Genomic DNA, 18,594 nt, shown 5'->3' with positions numbered 1-18,594 from the left:
TCACAAACACAGTTCTTCCTCCCTCTCTAAACACTGGCAGGCAGGCACCCTCCTCTGCTCCCCACATGTCCTCTTGTTTGCCATTTAAGCCAAAAGGGCTTTGGGGGCAGCATGTCAAGCAGGACAGGTGGGGGAAATGATGGAGGGAGTGAGGGCTGACAGGATGGGTGAAAGAAAGAAAGGTGTGCATGTGCCTAAACAGACGGGCAGAGAAGGTATGTGCACACTGCTGCTGCCAGCTCATCCGCGGTGCCTGCTGCAAGTGCTGTGGTCCTTGATCCCTCCTGGATGCGACGGACAAGGCTGTCCCTCCCCCTGTGCACAAACCAGCAATTCCTTTCATCCGGTTGTAGGGAGGGGCAACATACAGTTTAGCCTGAAGCTGTGACTGTAGCCTCCCCTTATCCTCCTGAGTGCCTGGCAGGGATTCATGCAGCAGCCTGATCGTCATGTGTGGGCATTGCTGCCCACCCACGTTGTTGCCCCCCCAGCCACCTTGTTGCCTGGTCGATTTGCTACCTCCTGCACCCTCCTAGCTATGCCACTGGATCAGAGTGCCAGCTGAAGTGGCTCTGCTGACAGTAGTCCAGTTGAAGGAGGGAGGCAGGTGGTTGTGAGGAGCTCATTGGTTTGCTGCTTCGTGTGAGCCTTTTGACCCACATGGCTGGCCATGATATGTTGTGTTGGCATGTTTTGATGGCCTTTTGGTTCCTGGTAGTGAGTGACCAAGCTGAGCTCCAGGCTTCTCCTGTGAGGGGCTGGCGGCAGAAGGAGCTGTAGATGGACATGACTTGGGTTGGGACTGGATGGTAAATCTATACTTGGGCACTGATGTAGTCTGCTTCCCAATTGCATTTCTGCAACAGGAACATGCTTGTTTACTCATAGAAAGGCTTTCCCCATTCTGTGGAGATTATATTGGGTAGGAAAGATGTGGCTTTTGCAGAAAGTGGCCCAATCACAATTTAAAAACTTTGTTTTGGCCTGCTGTGACGTTCAAAACACAGTCTCCTTCCAGGCTTTAGATTTGTAACGGTCATCTCCCTCCAGAGAACTAAAACATTTATAAGATATCTAATGATTTTAACCAGTGGGAATTAACCAGCAGGAATGGGTGTAAGAGCACTATAATTTTCTCTTTCTAAAAGGACTTCATAGTGTGTGGGAGTTTTAGACTTGCAAATCCCCTTAATGGGCAAGGATAGCTTTGGTTACAAGGTTTGAATGTATGTCTGTCCAGATCTGCTTAGAATTATTGCAGATACTTTCACTGACTCCTGACTGCACACGATCCTCAGAACATTTTGGTTCCTCCTAATAGCACGCTGCACTCTACTGGCAAATGAGTATCAAGGCTACCATAACCTCCTTGAATAGATGCCATCAAAATTGGTGCTATGGTAACATGATGGCTTTGTCTAGAAAAAGACTTTATTTTAGGGAATTTTTACTTGCAGGTGTGCTGTGTCTTTAAATAGAAACTGGTGTCCCAAATGAGTCACATTCCTTTAAAATATGTCCTCAAATAATTATAGAAATAAGAGTAAGATGAGAGGCTTACACATAATGAAAGGTGAAATATCAAATATCCTCTCCTTCTATAGCACAGCCTGAGTGCTGTGCAGATTACAGTAATTCCCTTGACTGTGGCAATTCCACCACTGTACTTCTGTAATCAGTAGCCTTAAATGATGTTGTACTCTGCTGCTTTAGTGATGCCTTGGGTTTCTTGACAAAATTGTGTGCATAAATCTAGTGTGCTAGAAGCTAGACACTGTACAATGACCAACAAGAATAAAAACCAGGTTTTTAAAAAATTTAAATCTGGCTCTTGCTTTCCTTTTTATAAGGAATTTGGGAAACTGTAGCTCACATTTAGCACTACAGTACATGTTCTTGAGACCAGGGACTAGCAGTTGGCAGAAGTATCATGCTCTAACCCAGTGATTTTCTATCTTTTGTCTCACGGCACACTGACAAGGTACTAAAATTATCAAGGCACACCGTGCTGTTGGTGAGGGGCTCACATAACTCAATGGCCCTACTAATAAATGACCCTCCCCCAAGCTCCTGCAGTACACCTGCAGACCATTTATGGAACAGTAGTTGAAAATGGCTGCTCTAACCCATCTAGGTGACTCGTGACTGTCTATTTTATGCCTAGTAAAATAGTATAGGATTTTAGTTTTGGATTATATTCCAAGGTAAGAGGAGATGGTTCTAGAAGCCAAATTCTAAATATTCCTTCCAAAAACTTGTTTTTCATGGTAAAGGGACTATATGGGATATATATAGTTGCAGGGTGTCACTGAAGGTACACCCTTCAGTGACACCCTGAAGGCAGGCAGACTGAGGGGAGTAGCACTTAGTGGTTAGCACCAATGTCCCTTCTCATTTTTACAGGGGGTGTGCAGAGCCCATGTGGAGCTGTATGGGGGCAGCTCCAGAGCGCTTAGTGATGTTGTCATCATGTCCACCATTAGTTGGCACTCATGCACTCTTTCCCTTTTTACTGAGTCAGCAGCTGAATGGAAAGCAAAACTGATGGTTCTATCTGCTGCCACCATCCCAGGCTAAAGAGATCAGACAGACTAGGACCGTTTGGGACCCCCCCCATACCAGGAAGAGCCCAGGACCTCAGGGAGCTCTCTGTTAAAATCAAACCACAGCAGCTCCCATGAGTGATCAGACTTGATTCACTGCATCATCACTAGCCATGGGCTAAGCAGGAAAACAATAAAAATAACTAAACAAAAGGGGAGAAGATGGGAAAAAAAGCTACAAGCAGGCTGATGGAAAGTGCCTGAACTCAGCTGGGTAGATGCACAGAAAAAGCTTTATCACGTTGGATACAAGAACTACTAATGCCCAGTAGAGGGAGCCAGAATGCCATTCATGATCAGACAAACTCACAATCAGTGTGTTAATCAGCAAGTTGAACCAGTGAAGCTTACAGGTTAAGCTGTTTCTGCCCAATGCTGCATATACGCAACAGGAACCAAATGTGTACACCTATGGGCTGGGCAAAAATGGGTTTAACTTTGAGCAAACAAAACAAATGTATTTCCCTGAGTGCATCTAGCTACAAATAAGCCCCTCTTGCTGGTTAACTTAAACTGCCCCAGGAATCCCATCCCTGAACTTGCTGGAGAGTAAGTGGGTGTGCCTTCTGTCAACACTAGATTCTGCCAGGTCTGCTGGGAAATAGCATATGAGCATCACTGTGCTTGAACTTAAGTTATCTAGGTTTGATGTCCTTGTTACCCAATTGAAGGAGTGGAATATAGTCTTCTATCTCACCTACCTAGACATCCTACTTTACCTAGACAAGTTTGGCTGCTCATTTGGCAAGCACCTGCCAGTCTCATAGGCAACTTCCAGGCTTGAAGACCCTCCATCCACGTCAGCACGTGACCACCTGGCAATGGTGTTTCAGATGGATGACAGACTGCTGTAGGAATATGCCCCAGCAGCTTTTAATCTTCTGTACCTGCACAGGAACTTTTGGGGAGTTAGTTTCTAGAAATAAGAAAAAATGGGGGGAGGGGGGGAGGTAATGCGGCATTCATCACACAGGACTAAGGGGAGATCAGCACCCCCCCTTTTCTGTTTGCAGAAGAGTGAATTGGGATGCAGCATTCCCTGTTAAGACTGTAGGAAGATTGTTTGACATTAAATCATTATTTTTGTTATTGCAAGCAATTAGTGTTTACTCATGTAGAAAACATCTAAATAATAAAAAAAATATTTTAATCTAGTTATTTTAAATTTCCCTTGTGTGTATGAGCTGTGTTTATCCCATTGTGTGTGGATAAGACCAGAACGGTTCACATTGAACTTTGGCTATTTTGGTTCCCAGAGACTACAGGCATATTCTAATTGGGCTTTCTTTCGTTGTTTAAATATCTAAAATCACTGGAGAGATTCCAAATGACCAAGTTTTAATCTCTTCTTCATGAGTGACTTTGCTAGCTGTAGCCCCTCTTGTCTGTCTCAGCAGCATGAAACCAGTGACTCAGCTGCTGCCTTTGACTACTTCCATTTTTAATCTTCTAGCCATGGACTGATTCATTTGGTCGGCATTAAAATAGACCAGTCTCTAGGAATAATAGGGTGTGGAGTTCTGATAGGCAAACATCTTCTCAAAGGCTGTGATTTAACTGGTTTTATGTTCCTGGCCCCCTAACAGCTGGAGGGCTACATATTATTGCAGATTGGCTTTCTGTTGCCCCTTAGGACAAGTGGATAGGAGGAAGATGACCTCTTCTGATTGGCAACACAACATTGAATGGCTGCAAAGAAGGAGGCCTGCTACTGCTTAAGTTGCTTCTACACAACAGGACAAACCTCTAGTCCTGTGGTTTTCAAACTCCAAGTTTGAAGACCACAGTAAGTCCGTGCAGGGGAGAGGAGGGAGGCAGCGGGGGTGGAAGGAAGGCAGTGACATGATCCCAGGATCACCTTGCTAAGGGGAGCTGCAGGGACTGGGACATACTCACCAGTTCTGGTTTTGTGGAAGTGGAGCACAATCACTTTACTTTCACTCTTGGAATGTCAGGGAGCCCTGCAGATGCTTGCACAGGGCTCCCTGCACCCCTGACAGGCTGTTGCAGGAACTGGTGAGTACATCCCAGTTCCTGCAGCCCCCCTTAGCAATGCGATCCTGGGGATCAGGTCGCTGCCTTCCCCCTGCCCCTTAAGGGGGCAGAGGCCAGGGCTGTCAGGCTGGGGCGTTGACACCCTAGTTTGAATAGCTCTAGCCTTTCCCCTCCTCAAACTCTGTTCTGTTTTGAGATCTTGTTTCTACTACTGTTGCCCTTCTGTATGTTTCTTGCCTTTGTTCAGAACACTAGAATTGTCTTCCATTGATGTTGTCATTTCAGGCCACTGGGCCATTACATTACCTTACTGGCATTCTACATGCTCATGGATAGTGCAAACTCTTTGTCCTTGCTGTCAGAAGTTCTCAAAGGCCTTGCACTTCTGTCTCTCAATACTCCTATCCAGGTATTTCATTACCTACCTGTTACCTTGCCCAGCTATCTTAAGGGAACAGTAGACCTTGAATAATTTTACAATCTTTCAACCCTATTATTGTACGGTCCCACTTTTATTCAAATTTTCAGGGATCATACTTGGTCCCTAAAAGTCTCTAAAACTCCCCTTTTTAAAACCTATACCCAAAAAATATTTTTATGGCTTTCAGTATAATGTTTTAGGCATGTTGCAGCAATTCCAGCTCCATGTCTTTTAAAATTTGGTAAGTTTCAACCTGTCATCTCTGGTGTGAAGGGAAAGTGAAAATCTAGGCTTGCCCAAATCCCATTTTGGATACCCTGTTCCAGTTAAGTTATTCTGAGAAGAGTACTTGCAGTACTGAGAGTTCTTGCCAGAGACTAGGTAACAAATCTCACAGTGCTGCTTAAGGGATCACAGCCCAGGACTGATTGGAAACTCAAATCATCATTAAGCTCTGGTTTGGAGGGGGAAGGGCAGATGGCCGTAGAGCAGTAGTTCTGCTTGTTTTGGGACTGCAGTAAGTATTGGCGCATTGGGAGTGAGGCTGCAACAGCATTGTGGCACTGCTGGGAGCAAGGGGTTTTTACACTTACTGGGGGGGGGTACGCTGGCCTCTGGATGGGTTGCAGTTCCCTCTGTGGACTTCCCCACTGCTGCAAATAGCTCTGATAGGAGATCAGAACACACTTCTACCGATCAGAGCTATTTGCAGCAGCGGGGGGGGGGCCTGCAGAGGGAACTGCGAGCATCCCTGATTCTCCCAGTGTACACCCTCCCCTGGTATGTGTAAAAACCCCTTGCTACCAGTGGTGCTGCAGCGCTGTCAAGACACCTATTTCTGAGCCACTCCCCTTAAGGGTGAATGGCCCTCTTCCAGTTCCCCTGGTGAGTTGCAACCACTGCCTTAGAGAGAAATCAGCTGAACAAAAGAAGAGCCCTGCTGGGTTAGGTCAAGGGCTCATCAAGTCCAGCTTCCTCTGTCTCACAGTAGCCCACCAGATGCCTCAGGGAGCACACAAGACAATAAGATCCTTACATCCTGTTGCCACTGCCTTGCACCTGACATTCTGAGGTAGCATACTTCTAAAATCAGGAGGTTGTACCTACCTATTATGGCTTGTAACCTGTAATGGACATTTCTTCTAGAAGTCTGTCCATTCCCCTTTTAAAGGCATCTAGGCCAGATACCATCACCACATCCTGTGGGAGTTCCATGCTGGGTAAAGAAATATTTTTTGTACGTTCTAACTCTTGTCATCCAATTTTAGTGGATGTCCCCTGATTCTATGATTGCTGTTTTCGTTGTTCTCCTAGTTTGAATTTGTCTTCAGGTTCAGCATCTTCTGTGAAGCCTCTGACTCCATAGTCCAGTCATAAAGAGGCTTTCTCTTACATTGCTCTACAAAGTTCCACATATACAAAGGGTGCTACACCATTAGTTATTTGATTTTTCTCTGTAAACTGCTTTGTGAACTTTTGTTGAAAAGCGGTATATAAATACTGTTAATAATAATAATAATAATAATAATAATAATAATGTTTCATAGGGAATTTTTTAAAAGCTGAACCACTGCTAATCAGTTTGAAAATAATGCAACTATCACAGCATAATGGGGTTCTTCTGATTGCATGTTGCATGCAGTCATTTCAGTTAGTGGGCTTTTGTTTAATACAACACTTTGACATTTGTGAAGTGTACTGTAGTCTTGAAGGCAAGTCCGAGAAGGAAGTTCTTCATGGTCTGCGTGCAGTCACATGCAGTGGAGTTCTGTGCACACACAGTCCAATGTTCCCTCTATTTCAAAGTTCTGCCATGGCTGAGTAGGAGTGATTGTGGTATGCTTGATTATGTTGCCAAGCTCTGGAACATGAAAGGTGCTGCCTCATGGTGTTCCAGAGGTCTCTCTCTATACTTGGTCACCTTTTCTACCCTTGCCAACAGAGCACTGAGGGAGAGATGTAAGGGAGCACTGTAAGGGAAAGATGCTGCCAACAGGTGTCAGCCCAGCTAAGCCCAAGTAACTTTTTTCAGCTGCACTATGCTTCTGATACAGCTGCATAACTTACAGGGAAGTCTGTTGCAGTCTACCTTGGAAGCTTCCAGAGCTGCTCTGAGCATTCTGTTCCTGTGCAAAACATTCACTGAAACTCTGAACACTTCCATGGTTGACTCTGCACATGTTGACAACTCCACTATTTGCCTGGGCAGGTAATCACTAAAACCTTGTCCTTACCACTGATTTCTGCCCACCAGTAGCCAGCTATGGGAGTAACAGCTGGTCTGCCAAATCCTTTGGTTAGGATTGATTGCTGTTCTCCCAGAGCAGCTAACAGCTTTTTTGGAAATAGGTCAGTACCTGTCTGTGTGTCTTACTGTTGTAGATTGGCCATCTTACCTTGACTGTGTTGCACAGAATGTTAAGTACTGGCTTTCTAGCTGTTTCATTGTAGGGTTGCTTAACTTCCATGTTTCAGCAGCAAGTTTTTAAGCAGTTGTGAAAATGTGTAGCAGCTGTTATGAATGTTCACAGACCACTGAAGGTAAGCTTCAGATCTTTCATCTTATTGTACCGGTGTGTACATCTCAATTTACTGCAGGTCTTCAAGTGGCTGTTTGAGGTTGTTTTGTATCATGCTGAACAGGAAACTGCTTTGGAAATGGAGCAGAAGCTGTGTTGCAGTCCTAGGATTGTTCCCGAAGTTCAAAGAAGGAAAAATGGAAGGGTACAAGTACTGGCTCAGCTCATTTTACCCAACAGTGTACTTTCGTAAGCTTTGTATGTTCTTTAGAGATTAACTTTTTAAAGGTATTTCCATACCAAGAAATAGGGCAATTTCTGAGGCACTCCTTTCACTGCTTGATCTTAACTTACTACATAGAAAAGAGCAGTTAACAAGAAGGATTAAGTAACTTGAGAGAATGGAATGTTAAAGGTAAAATCTCACCTGCAGTAAGCACTAAAACTGTACAGGCTTTACACACTTACAATGACTTAATTTGGAAGGCTGAACTTTGCTAAGAAGCCAAAAGGTGAAACTGGAGAGCAATAATCCACTGTTGTATTTCTGAAAATCCTTTACCCTGAGCTCTGGAGGAACTGTATAGTAGTGTGTATTGCCTGGGATAAAAATACCTACACAAAAGCCAGCATCTTTCAATACAAGCATGACTTCTAACATAAAGGAACTTCTTAATGGTGCTTTTTTCCCTTGGACATAAATACAATGAACAATGTTGTGCTTACCTGGGAAAACGCAAGTGCCTTCTTAATTTTACCTGGATTGAGTTTCAGTCATGTACATACAAATGCTGCTATAGATTATGAAAGACTAGATGTTGCTCCTGAAATGTGAGTTTTCAAGCTCCCTTGGAGTCCCCAAATCTCACTTTTGACTTAACAGGAATGTGGAAAGAGAACTTTCAACTTTAATCAACCCCAGTGAGCTTGCACCTGATAGCACGTGTATGCTGGTGTGTTCCTATCTGCTTCACTTTCAGTAGCACTTGGGCTAGATGAAATTCTTAGATAAGAGCCTTAGAGCTTAACAGGATGTGTTAGTGTGATGTGGTGTTAGAGTATACCTGAAAATGTAAACATTGTGTGTGTTTGGGCTAAATCTTCTTGGAGAACTAGGATTGGTTACTGCTTGTTGCTGGGTGCACGCTTCTGTGAAATTCTGTTACACTCTTGAATTGGATCTAGACATACCTTAGGCCATAAAGTTAAAATCTGCATTGCCTGACTTGGCTCTTAATGATATTGGCTCTAAGAACATGGTCCACAGGTTCCCTGAAATGTAAGATGTTCTGTGCTGTACAGGAAAAGTGTTCAGAATACATCCCAGCAATCTGTGCCTGTGTGATATTGTCACTCAACTGGCATGAGGTGCCCTAGGCTGTGAAGCCTAGGCAGTGAAATGGTGGTGTGGGAGAGCCAGTATTGGGTGGAAGTGGTAGGAAAAGAGACTTCTTAGGCATTGACCTTGCAAGATTATGAAAAGGTGCCTGTGAATCTTCTTGAGCTCTGAATAGGTTAGGGAAACCTGCCAAGATGCACACTGCCTTTAAACTGTTGTATCTTCATAGGTTTAAACCTGTATACCTGACACTGATCAGAGCTGAAGGGCAAACTTTCAGATAGCAGCCAAAGGTGAATTCATAAGACTATTTGTGTTGTCCACCTCAGCTGTGTTTAGGCTTGTAACTTGTGTGTTCCTTCTTGTTAAATTGGTGGTCAGTCTTGAGTTACATGCCCTTAAGGAGAGTGTCTCTACATAGTTAAGCCCATGTTCTGCTTCATTAGACTTCACTGTTGAGCTCTCTGTGATAAACAGTGATACAACATCTCTTTCAGACGAACCTTCCTATCTTCAAACTGAAGGAGTCTTGTGTCAGGAGAAGATACAGTGACTTTGAATGGCTCCGAAGTGAGCTAGAAAGAGAGAGCAAGGTAGGACAAAATGGAAGCTCACTGGAGTGGGATATTAATGGGGTGGGGTGGGAGACTACTGATTTAAACCTGGAGATACTGTAATGGGAACACATGCTCCTTCGTGTTTCAGCATAGTAGCTTAATATCTAGCACTGAACTATCTTTCAGGTTGTAGTTCCTCCCTTGCCTGGAAAAGCTTTTCTTCGCCAGCTGCCTTTTAGAGGAGATGATGGGATATTTGATGACTCCTTTATAGAAGAAAGGAAGCAAGGACTTGAACAATTCATAAACAAGTAAGTATGACATAACCATAATGCAGTGGTTTTCAAAGTGAGGTGTCGCAATGTCCTAGCCTGAAAGCCCTGGCCTTTGCCCACTTAAGGGGCGGGGGCAGCAAGGAGGCAGGGAAGAGGCAGTGACGTGATCCCCAGGATCACATCACTAACAGGGCTGCAGGGACTGGGATGCACTCACCAGTCGCTGCAGCAGCCGTCCTGGGGTGCAGAGAGCCCTGTGCAAGCATCTGCAGGGCTCCCTAGCCTGGAGAAAGTGAAAGTAGAGCGATCGTGCCCCACTTCTGGTTTTGCGGAGCGGAACGTGATTGCTCCACTTTCACTTTCTGCAGGCTGGGGAGCCCTGCAGGTGCTCACGCAGGGCTCCCCACACCCCCAGGATACGGCTGTTGCAGCAGCTGGTGAGTGCATCCCAGTCCCTGCAGCCTCCCTGAGCGACATGATCCTGGGGATTGTGTTGCTGCCTTCCCCCACCTCTGCTGCCCCCCTCCCCTCCCCTCCCCTCCCCTCCCCTCCCCTGCAAGCAGTTACTGCGCTTTTCAAACTTCCGGAAAGTTTGAAAACTGCAGCCATAATGGATTCTGTTATTGAAGTATAGGATCCTAGCAAGTGTAAATACAGTGTTGTATGTTGTCATGTATACTAGTTATAAGTTTGGCATCAATGGAACCCCTGCTGGTACAAAGCAAAGTTTCAGCTACGTTATTAAAGACTCCTGAACTTCTCTCCATTGGTTGAACTGTCTAAGTGCTGTCAGTATCCAAGCTGAATAGTGTACAAATGCTTAACGCTGCTGTAATGATTGAAGTATTTGTAGTGACCTGGGTTTTGTTTCAATTTTGCTTAATTTATGCAAATTGCTTAAAATTACAGGCTGTAATGACAAAATCCTACAGATAAGGCTGGGGGAGGGGGAGTATACATTTCATCTGATGGAATAATTCAGTTGTAATCATGCTACAGAACATATGCCTTTCAGGTTGTGTAATATGGTAGTATACTACCTTTTAATTTTGGTGATCAAATGGGCCAAGGTAAATTTTTCTTTGATATTTGGGTAGCAGGACCTGGCAATAGTCGTAGTAGACTGGATTCACTGGGGAAGCAGTCTCTTTTTATGTCGCCCTTAGCTACTGTGTTTAGAAGGCTTTGGAGGACCTTGTTTCCTTAAAATTAAAAGGATTACAGGATAAGCTTATGGTTTTCATTAAGGGACTCCTATGGCTTTCCCCTGTAATTACAGCACTACTCTGCAGAGCCCGAAAGCAGTTAATTTTTGCATGCATTTTTGTAATTTAGCTGCTTTGGATCTTCTGCGAGTTTTCTCAATACCTAGATTCCGCAGCTATATCTGAAACTGATTGTTGCAGATATTACACTTAGGGTGCAATCCTAACCCCTTATGTCAGTGCTTTCCAGTGCCGGCATAGTGGTGCCAATGGGACGTGTGCTGCATCCTGCAGTTGGGTGTCACTCACAGAGGCCTCCTCAAAGTAAGGGAATGTTTGCTCCCTTACCTCAACGCTGCATTGCCCTTATGTCAGTGCTGGAAAGCACTGACATAAGGGGTTAGGATTGCACCCTTAATGTAATTAAAGCATTGGTATCCTTCCCTTCAACCAACAAGACTCCAAAAGTGGTTTACATAAGATCAGTGAACAGGAAATCATTACAACAAAAGGGGAGGGGGGAATTACTTCCCTACTGTTGTGTTTTCTTCCAAGGCTTGCACAGGCATTTCAGGTGGGGGTGGAATTGGAAACGGGAAGAATAACCTTCCTAAACCTTTAACTTCCAGAGTTGCGGGCCACCCTCTGGCACAGAATGAGCGCTGTCTTCATATGTTCTTGCAAGATGAAGTAATAGACAAAAGCTACACACCATCCAAAATAAGACATGCTTGAATGCTGCACAACACTTAACTGGCATTAATGTTAGTGAGTGATCCACTTGGTCTAAGATGTGTAGTTTAAGGTTTTAGCATGCTGCAGACAAACTGGCACAAGAAGCCTTCAGTATACTAACAGCACTGCTTGGTCTTTGCATTCACTTTCTGGCATTAAAGAACTCGAGATCAAACTGTTAAACTTTTTGATTAAACGGCTTTTAAAAACTCTCTATTTTGAAACTCTTCCCTTTATTCATTTGCAATGACCTTGTGATGTTTACTGACTTGGCCTTACTTGAACTTGCACTGTTCTGGTGTTGCACGTTCACTTTTATTTGATTAAAACACTAGACTGTTTCTGTACAATAACTAGTATTCAACTTGCAAACTTGGTGACTAACATAGTGCATTGTGTAAAATCAGCACTTCTGTAGTTGTATCCTTGACGGGGGGGGGGGACTTTGTACTGAGAAGCAATGAGGGAACTATCTTTATATTGTGTAAAAAGAAATCAGATTTGTATACTAAGATCATTTGTCTAAAAGTTGTTTTGAAATAAAAAGTGAAAATGCACTTGGCATGTCTTTACTACAGTGGAAACCAGCATTGCTCCTCCTTTGCCTGGGAGTAGTTCACCTCATGGACAGATGTTCCATTGCAGGCAGGATATACTTCTCTCACTTCCTAGCTTAAGTCTAAGATCATAACTACACCACGTCCTTAAGAATTGTTTTCAAGTCATGTATTTCTGTTGGATGGAGATAAGTAACTTAAGCTACAGTCTGTGCAAAGCTTGGTACAATCTGTGCTTTTCATAAGATTTCTTCCAGAAAGCCAACACGTAATTACAGCTGAATCAAGCTGTAGTACTTGGTTTTATTTCACTTAGAACCAACTTGCTAAGTTCTTAAGTCTACCTTTGGTGTGACAGAATATTCCAAATCCAAACAATTGTTTAACTATTACTCCCTTTGGAAGCCTTTTCCATTAAGCACTCAAAGGGTGCGTGATCAGGATCAGAACTTCAGCAGCAGCAAAATACGAAAAGCTGTTGACTCTTTTCACTCCAGTTTCATTGTCTTCAAACCCCCCCCACCCCTGTGTTGGGCTTTTTATTAAACAAAAAAACTAGGGGTATGTTGCATGTTCCTTGTAAGGTGTAGTTTGGCCCTTTAGTTTGCTACTCTTCATTCTGATTGATGGTATTTGTTATAAGCACATGTTGTTTCAGTATAAGAACTTGAATCTTGGAAGCATTTAACTGTAGCTCTAATCATCATGATGGAGTGGAATTGACATAGTACGATGTCAAACCTAAGTATAAACCTGTCTATTAGGTATAAACTTTCAATTATAATTTTTCAGTATTTCAGTTTAAAAAGTGATATGAAGACATCTTACAAGGGATATTAATAATGACCCAAGGTTGCATCCTTTGGAAAACTAATTGGGCCTGCAAACTATAAGCCTATGGTTTGAAATGCAGTTTTGTTTAGGTTCTTGGTCTACACAAATATGAAATTTTGGAATGTGATCTTCTACCTGTGGATAATTTTAAAGGAGTCTTTCAACAAGCTGAAGCTATATCCAAATGACCGAGCCACACTTTCAGAATCCGGGGGCCTCCTTCTGTGATAGCTCAAACAGATGGGGAAATTGGGCATTTTCACCATATCTTGTATGACTGCAAAATAAGTAACAAGTAGAATTTTCTACCAGGAGATGAAGGATCTGATTATCCAGGAAATGTGAAACAATTTTACCTTAATTTGTATTAGTTTCCAGTCAGTGTGAAAGGAGAAGAGAGCCTTGACTTTAGACCCAGTTGCTCATTTTATTTTAAATGATAAACCTTTCCCTGACATAACCCCCCAGAAGTTGGCAATGATTCTAGTACAGCTGTTTTCAAAAACTGGTATAAATCTTAATACACTTAGAGCGCAATCCTAACCCCTTATGTCAGTGTTTTCCAGCACTGACATAAGGGCAATGCAGCTCTGAGGTAAGGGAACAAACATTCCCTTACTTTGAGGAGGCCTCTGTGAGTGCCACCCAACTGCAGGATGCAGCACATGTCCCATTGGCACTGCTATGCCGCTGCTGGAAAGCACTGACATAAGGGGTTAGGATTGCACCCTGTAAGGAACACAGACTGTAGTAAGCAGCTATTTTGTTCAATGGAGTTATATCAATGGGGGTAAAGAAGCAGCAATGGAGAGCAAGATGTAATTAAAGGGCATGCCATTTTAAACTTAATATATATTTTATTCTTTGTAAATACAATGAGTACAACCTTAACTTCACAAATCAGTTAATCCACTTTGTACAAGAGAAGTTTTACTCATTCTATGATACTTCAAGTGCTGGTTCTCCTTCAGTGCTAGTTCCTAAAACAAAAACTTAAAAGTACAGCAGCTAGCTTTTTAAATTTTGTCCTACACTTCCCATATGTATATTTTCATCAAATTAAGCCATTTCTGCCCAAGCCTGTTGCATATGTGCAACAGGGATCAAATGTGTACACCTGTGGGCTCGGCAGAAATGGGTTAAGCAGCTCATAATAGGTGTATTTTGGGGTAGGAGGGTGTGTGAGATAGCAAGGCTTTCATTAGAACCTTGAGTTGTCTAAAAAGACACTAGAGAGTGTCTCAATGATCATTAGGCTCCAATCCTTTCTAATTGGTGATTCAGACTTTTACTGTGAGTTAGGTCTCCTTTTTGTACATCTCATTGACAAAGAGTTTGGCCACCATTGCCTTTGGTTTCAGCACTATGCCAATGGGACAGCGATCAGTTGATGAAATCAGTTCTCTCCATTTTTCCTTTTATTTGGTTTTGCTGCTGAATCCTGACGTAACAGAAATTTTTGCTAACTTTTATTTTTAAAGCTCTTCTGTCTGAGATGTTAAATTTAATTGAAATTTTTGGCAAGACTCAGGAGTAAAGTCCACCAATTTTTTTAAATGGGAGGCCTGACCTATTGAATCCAAAAGATACTTGCCAGCATATGTCATTAAAAATAAAATAAAATCCATTACAAAGGCCACTTCTTACTGTATGTTACACCTGACATTAATGTTTTGATAACCTGGTATTCAATGTTGCCTCTCATATAAAAGCATTCACCAACAAGCTACTTTTAAAAACATTTTTGAAGGCCACCTTATGACACATGACAACAGAAAAATGTTTGGTTACCCAATTTTCCAAAAGCATGAAATACCCCTAAAGTACCTTCTTTACCCTGTCAAGTCTGCCAGCTAAATGACAGACCAGCACAGGCTTTAACTATGAATGACAACTGAGTGAGCTCCAGTTTGATCCACTGCAGTTTTTCCGGGCTGGACAGTGTTCTTCCAAGGTCTTAAGTTGGTCTTTTCAAGGCTGCAGAATCATATCTATTGGGCTTATTTTGTCAATATGTTAAACAGTTCCAGGCTTCAGCTTCCTGTAGACTTTGTTAGCCGAGGCTTAATCTCAACTGATTAAAAAATTCTTCATAAATTTTCCTCCTGATCATTTCCTCCCCACGTCAGTTTATATGTCGCTGGATTTGTACATATCTGAAAGTAGTCTTGTAATTGGCACATTCCCAATGGTTTTTTTGAAAAATACTTCTTCTATTGTAGAAGGACTAATGGAACGTAATGCTGGCAAAAGCAGCAGGAGTTTCCCGAAACGACAGGGTTGTGTAGGGTATCTGGAAGGCAAACATGAAAATTAGTGCCCTTAATAATTAAAAAGAGCAAACTTTGTCTTCAGGCGAATAAAATCTTCCAAGTACATACCGTATTTGCAATTTTAAGAATTTGAATTCAGTTCTTGGATCCAGAGACTGACGCAGTGGATGGTTAGCTTTGGGGGACTTGGGTTGAAATCTCTGCACAGCCACTGGGTGATATGGGGCCAAGCACTATCTCTCAGATTAACCTACCTACAACAGGTTTGTTGTGAAGATTAAAATAGGATGACTCTCATGTGTACTGCCCTGAGCTCTTTGGAGACAGGGCAGGATACAAATGTAATAATAAAGCAATAGATATGATAAATGGTTGAATCAATCAGAAAGGCCATTTTTGTCCTCGTCAAAAGTTTTTAATGCCACATTTGCAGCACAATCCTACAAGGCCCACCAGATGCCTTGTAGAGCACACAAGCAGTAAATGAATGCTGCCCTTCATTTCTGTTTCTCTTCTTTGAAGAGACTCCTTCCCAGCCCATGTGATTGAGATGCCTTAAATTGTTATAGATACAAGAAATATGGTGTTTGAAAAATGCATTGCAATCAAGGATCTTCACCTGGTATGAATGTAGCTATTGAGGGTGAGCTGAGCTTCATCTTGAAGAGCTGCAATGGCGGCAGCATTCCGAAAACTTCTCAGTTCTGAACCGCTATGCGTAGGTACTGAAAAAGAGCACGGTCACTATTCAGTTATTCACAGCACAGTTCAGTGAATGTTACTGTATTGTACGTTATTACCTAACACATTCATATTAACAGCTCCAACTATGGTGTGCCTTGGTGCTTCCTGATGACTGAGAGAAAGGCAGAATATAAATCTAATAAATAATATTAATAATCATGTGGGTTGGTTGGTTTATAGGCCACTCCATCCATCTTGAAAGCTACCAGTGGATAACAATGTTTAGAAGAAATCTAAAATTCAATTAAATTTTTAGTTGAGATCAAGAAACAAAATAAACACAATATTGCTGCTGGTTCAATCTTGGTTTCCAAATGTCAGCCAAAACAGAATGAGCATGGACTTGTTTCTACAAGATGCTTGAAGTTACACTGCCATAAGTATTAGGATTTCTATAGTTGTGGAGCAACTCCTGAGAAAATATCTCTACATGCTTATAGGGCCACAGTTTCACAGCCATGTTGTGTTTGCTGGAACCATTAAGAGGGGAGCTCTTGCTTGATCATAGTGTTCAGAATGGGACATAAGGGAAGAAGTATGTTGGACTCAAACAATTTATTTGTATATTACATTTATCCCCTTTCATCTCCTTACCAGCTTTAAAAGTGACAATGCATTTGAGGCAGGCAAATTCTGTAGCATCTAACCGGAGCTGTCTAAATCTAGCCACGACCTCCTGTAACGCCTGTATTTCTGAAATGATCTTATTCAGCTTCTGAGAGTCTGTGTTGTCACCATTCATGCCTGGAACAGAAACGTGTGCCATAAAGACACTAAAAAGCCATTTACAATATGTGATAGATTGATTTCTGGGTGGGGGGGGGGGAGATCACATGTATCAATAGTGATTCAATTGTTATTTTCCAAGATCCGCTTCAACACAAAACTGACTATATTGTAGGAAAGTTAGTATGAAATCTCCTCTTGGATGATAACAAACACAGTAATTTGCATTTAAATGACAATGCAAGCAGTCGTGAATGCAACAAAACAACATTATTTGCATTTAAATATAGATTTATAAATGACAGGTATACGCTATTGTTTGCAAGGGATTTGTTATTCTTTACATGTTGTCCTTTTTCAGTAATGTATTTTTATGGTAATTTTTATAACAAAGTCATTAAATTGTGCAATTCTTACCCGATACAGCCAGTAGAGTGTTAGCATCAACTGGAATGGCCCATTGTGCTATTCCTAGAACAAACAGTTCCCTCCAAGCATCTTCCAAAAGCATCAGCTGTCATACAATAGAGGTACAATATAATATGGCGTATAATTTATAGATTGATAAACAATTTCAATATGTAAATTTGCATTGTTTGAAAAATGGCTTTAAAATGCCTGTACCGTTTCTTCCTATTCACTCCTCCTTTGGAATATTTTATTTATTCCTTGCTCATTTTGATGAAACATCCATGAGCATCAAAGATACTATAAGGACACCATTACAGAGGTCTTGAGTTAGTTTGTTAGTCAATTTATAAGCCACCAGAGTCAGAGGGTGATGTACAATTTGAAATGTGTTGGAGTACTGCTTTGAAGTTGCACATGTCAGTAGGGATTCATGTGTCTCCTCTGTCAAAACAATAAATATCTAGTTTTACACAGAGATGCTCCATGGCTGAACACTCATTCCATGAACAAATGCAGAGTTGTGTTGCACAAGGGGTCTCCCATGAATGGAAGAGCCTTTTGCATAAGTACAACTCTCCTTCCGCTTATCAAAGGAGTTTGTGGCCATGGAGCAGCTCATGCAATAAGTCCTTGCACTCCAAAGGATGAGATCTGCACAAAGTTCCACTCTGTATCAAGGGTGGACATCACCTTATGACTAAATAATCAGAGCTAAATGCAAATAGTAAATTTCACATTTCTCAAATTGAGTTGACCTTAACACCCTCTCTGCTTTTGCATGTCTCTCCACAAGCTTTGTTATGGGCATTTAAGCAAGGAAATGATAATGCCTTTGAACAAAGCAACCAAAGTATGTGACAACATTTCTGTCATATAAGTTCTCAGTGTATAGAAGCTTTTCTTTAAGGATGTGTTCATGTAGCAACATCCTTCAGTCTACTTTGGGCAGGCAGCTCCCCAGGACATCCCCTGCTTAATGTGGGAAAGCCAGCTGTGTAATTTGCCCAGGCAATGCCTGCCCTATGTTGGTCTTTTGTCAGTTGTGTTGAACCAACAAGGTCAGCACAGGCTGAAAACCACACATTGGATTAGGGTTATTAAGGAATTGAAGAATGAAGTTGCAGATCTCTTGACTAAGGTATGCAACTTGTCCCTCAAAACGGCCACGGTACCAGAAGATTGGAGGATAGCAAATGTCACGCCTATTTTTAAAAAGGGAAAGAGGGGGGACCCGGGAAACTATAGGCCGGTCAGCCTAACATCCATACCGGGTAAGATGGTGGAATGCCTCATCAAAGATAGGATCTCAAAACACATAGACGAACAGGCCTTGCTGAGGGAGAGTCAGCATGGCTTCTGTAAGGGTAAGTCTTGCCTCACGAACCTTATAGAATTCTTTG

At 42.3% G+C, this 18,594-nt stretch overlaps 2 protein-coding genes across 2 annotated transcripts in view; one reads left to right on the top strand and one right to left on the bottom strand.

Annotated features, from left to right (window-relative positions):
• SNX3 (sorting nexin 3) overlaps positions 1 to 12,206 on the top strand; it is a 35,988-nt gene extending 23,782 nt beyond the window's left edge. The window contains exons 2-4 of the mRNA XM_066610464.1: positions 9,375 to 9,470; positions 9,621 to 9,745; positions 11,544 to 12,206. Of these exons, the coding sequence (XP_066466561.1) occupies positions 9,375 to 9,470; positions 9,621 to 9,745; positions 11,544 to 11,649 (327 nt within the window). The 3' untranslated portion in view covers positions 11,650 to 12,206. The remainder of the gene's footprint in view (positions 1 to 9,374; positions 9,471 to 9,620; positions 9,746 to 11,543) is intronic.
• Positions 12,207 to 15,170: 2,964 nt separating this feature from the next.
• Positions 15,171 to 18,594, bottom strand: part of NR2E1 (nuclear receptor subfamily 2 group E member 1) — a 28,894-nt gene continuing 25,470 nt past the window's right edge. The window contains exons 6-9 of the mRNA XM_066610461.1: positions 17,201 to 17,297; positions 16,652 to 16,801; positions 15,933 to 16,038; positions 15,171 to 15,333 (exon numbers count right to left, since the gene is read on the bottom strand). Of these exons, the coding sequence (XP_066466558.1) occupies positions 15,171 to 15,333; positions 15,933 to 16,038; positions 16,652 to 16,801; positions 17,201 to 17,297 (516 nt within the window). The remainder of the gene's footprint in view (positions 15,334 to 15,932; positions 16,039 to 16,651; positions 16,802 to 17,200; positions 17,298 to 18,594) is intronic.

This window comes from Tiliqua scincoides, chromosome 1, assembly GCF_035046505.1.
Source record: "Tiliqua scincoides isolate rTilSci1 chromosome 1, rTilSci1.hap2, whole genome shotgun sequence".
Taxonomy (NCBI): domain Eukaryota; kingdom Metazoa; phylum Chordata; class Lepidosauria; order Squamata; family Scincidae; genus Tiliqua; species Tiliqua scincoides.
The sequence above is the reverse complement of the archived record's forward strand: the minus strand, read 5'-3'. Positions and strand labels throughout refer to the sequence as shown.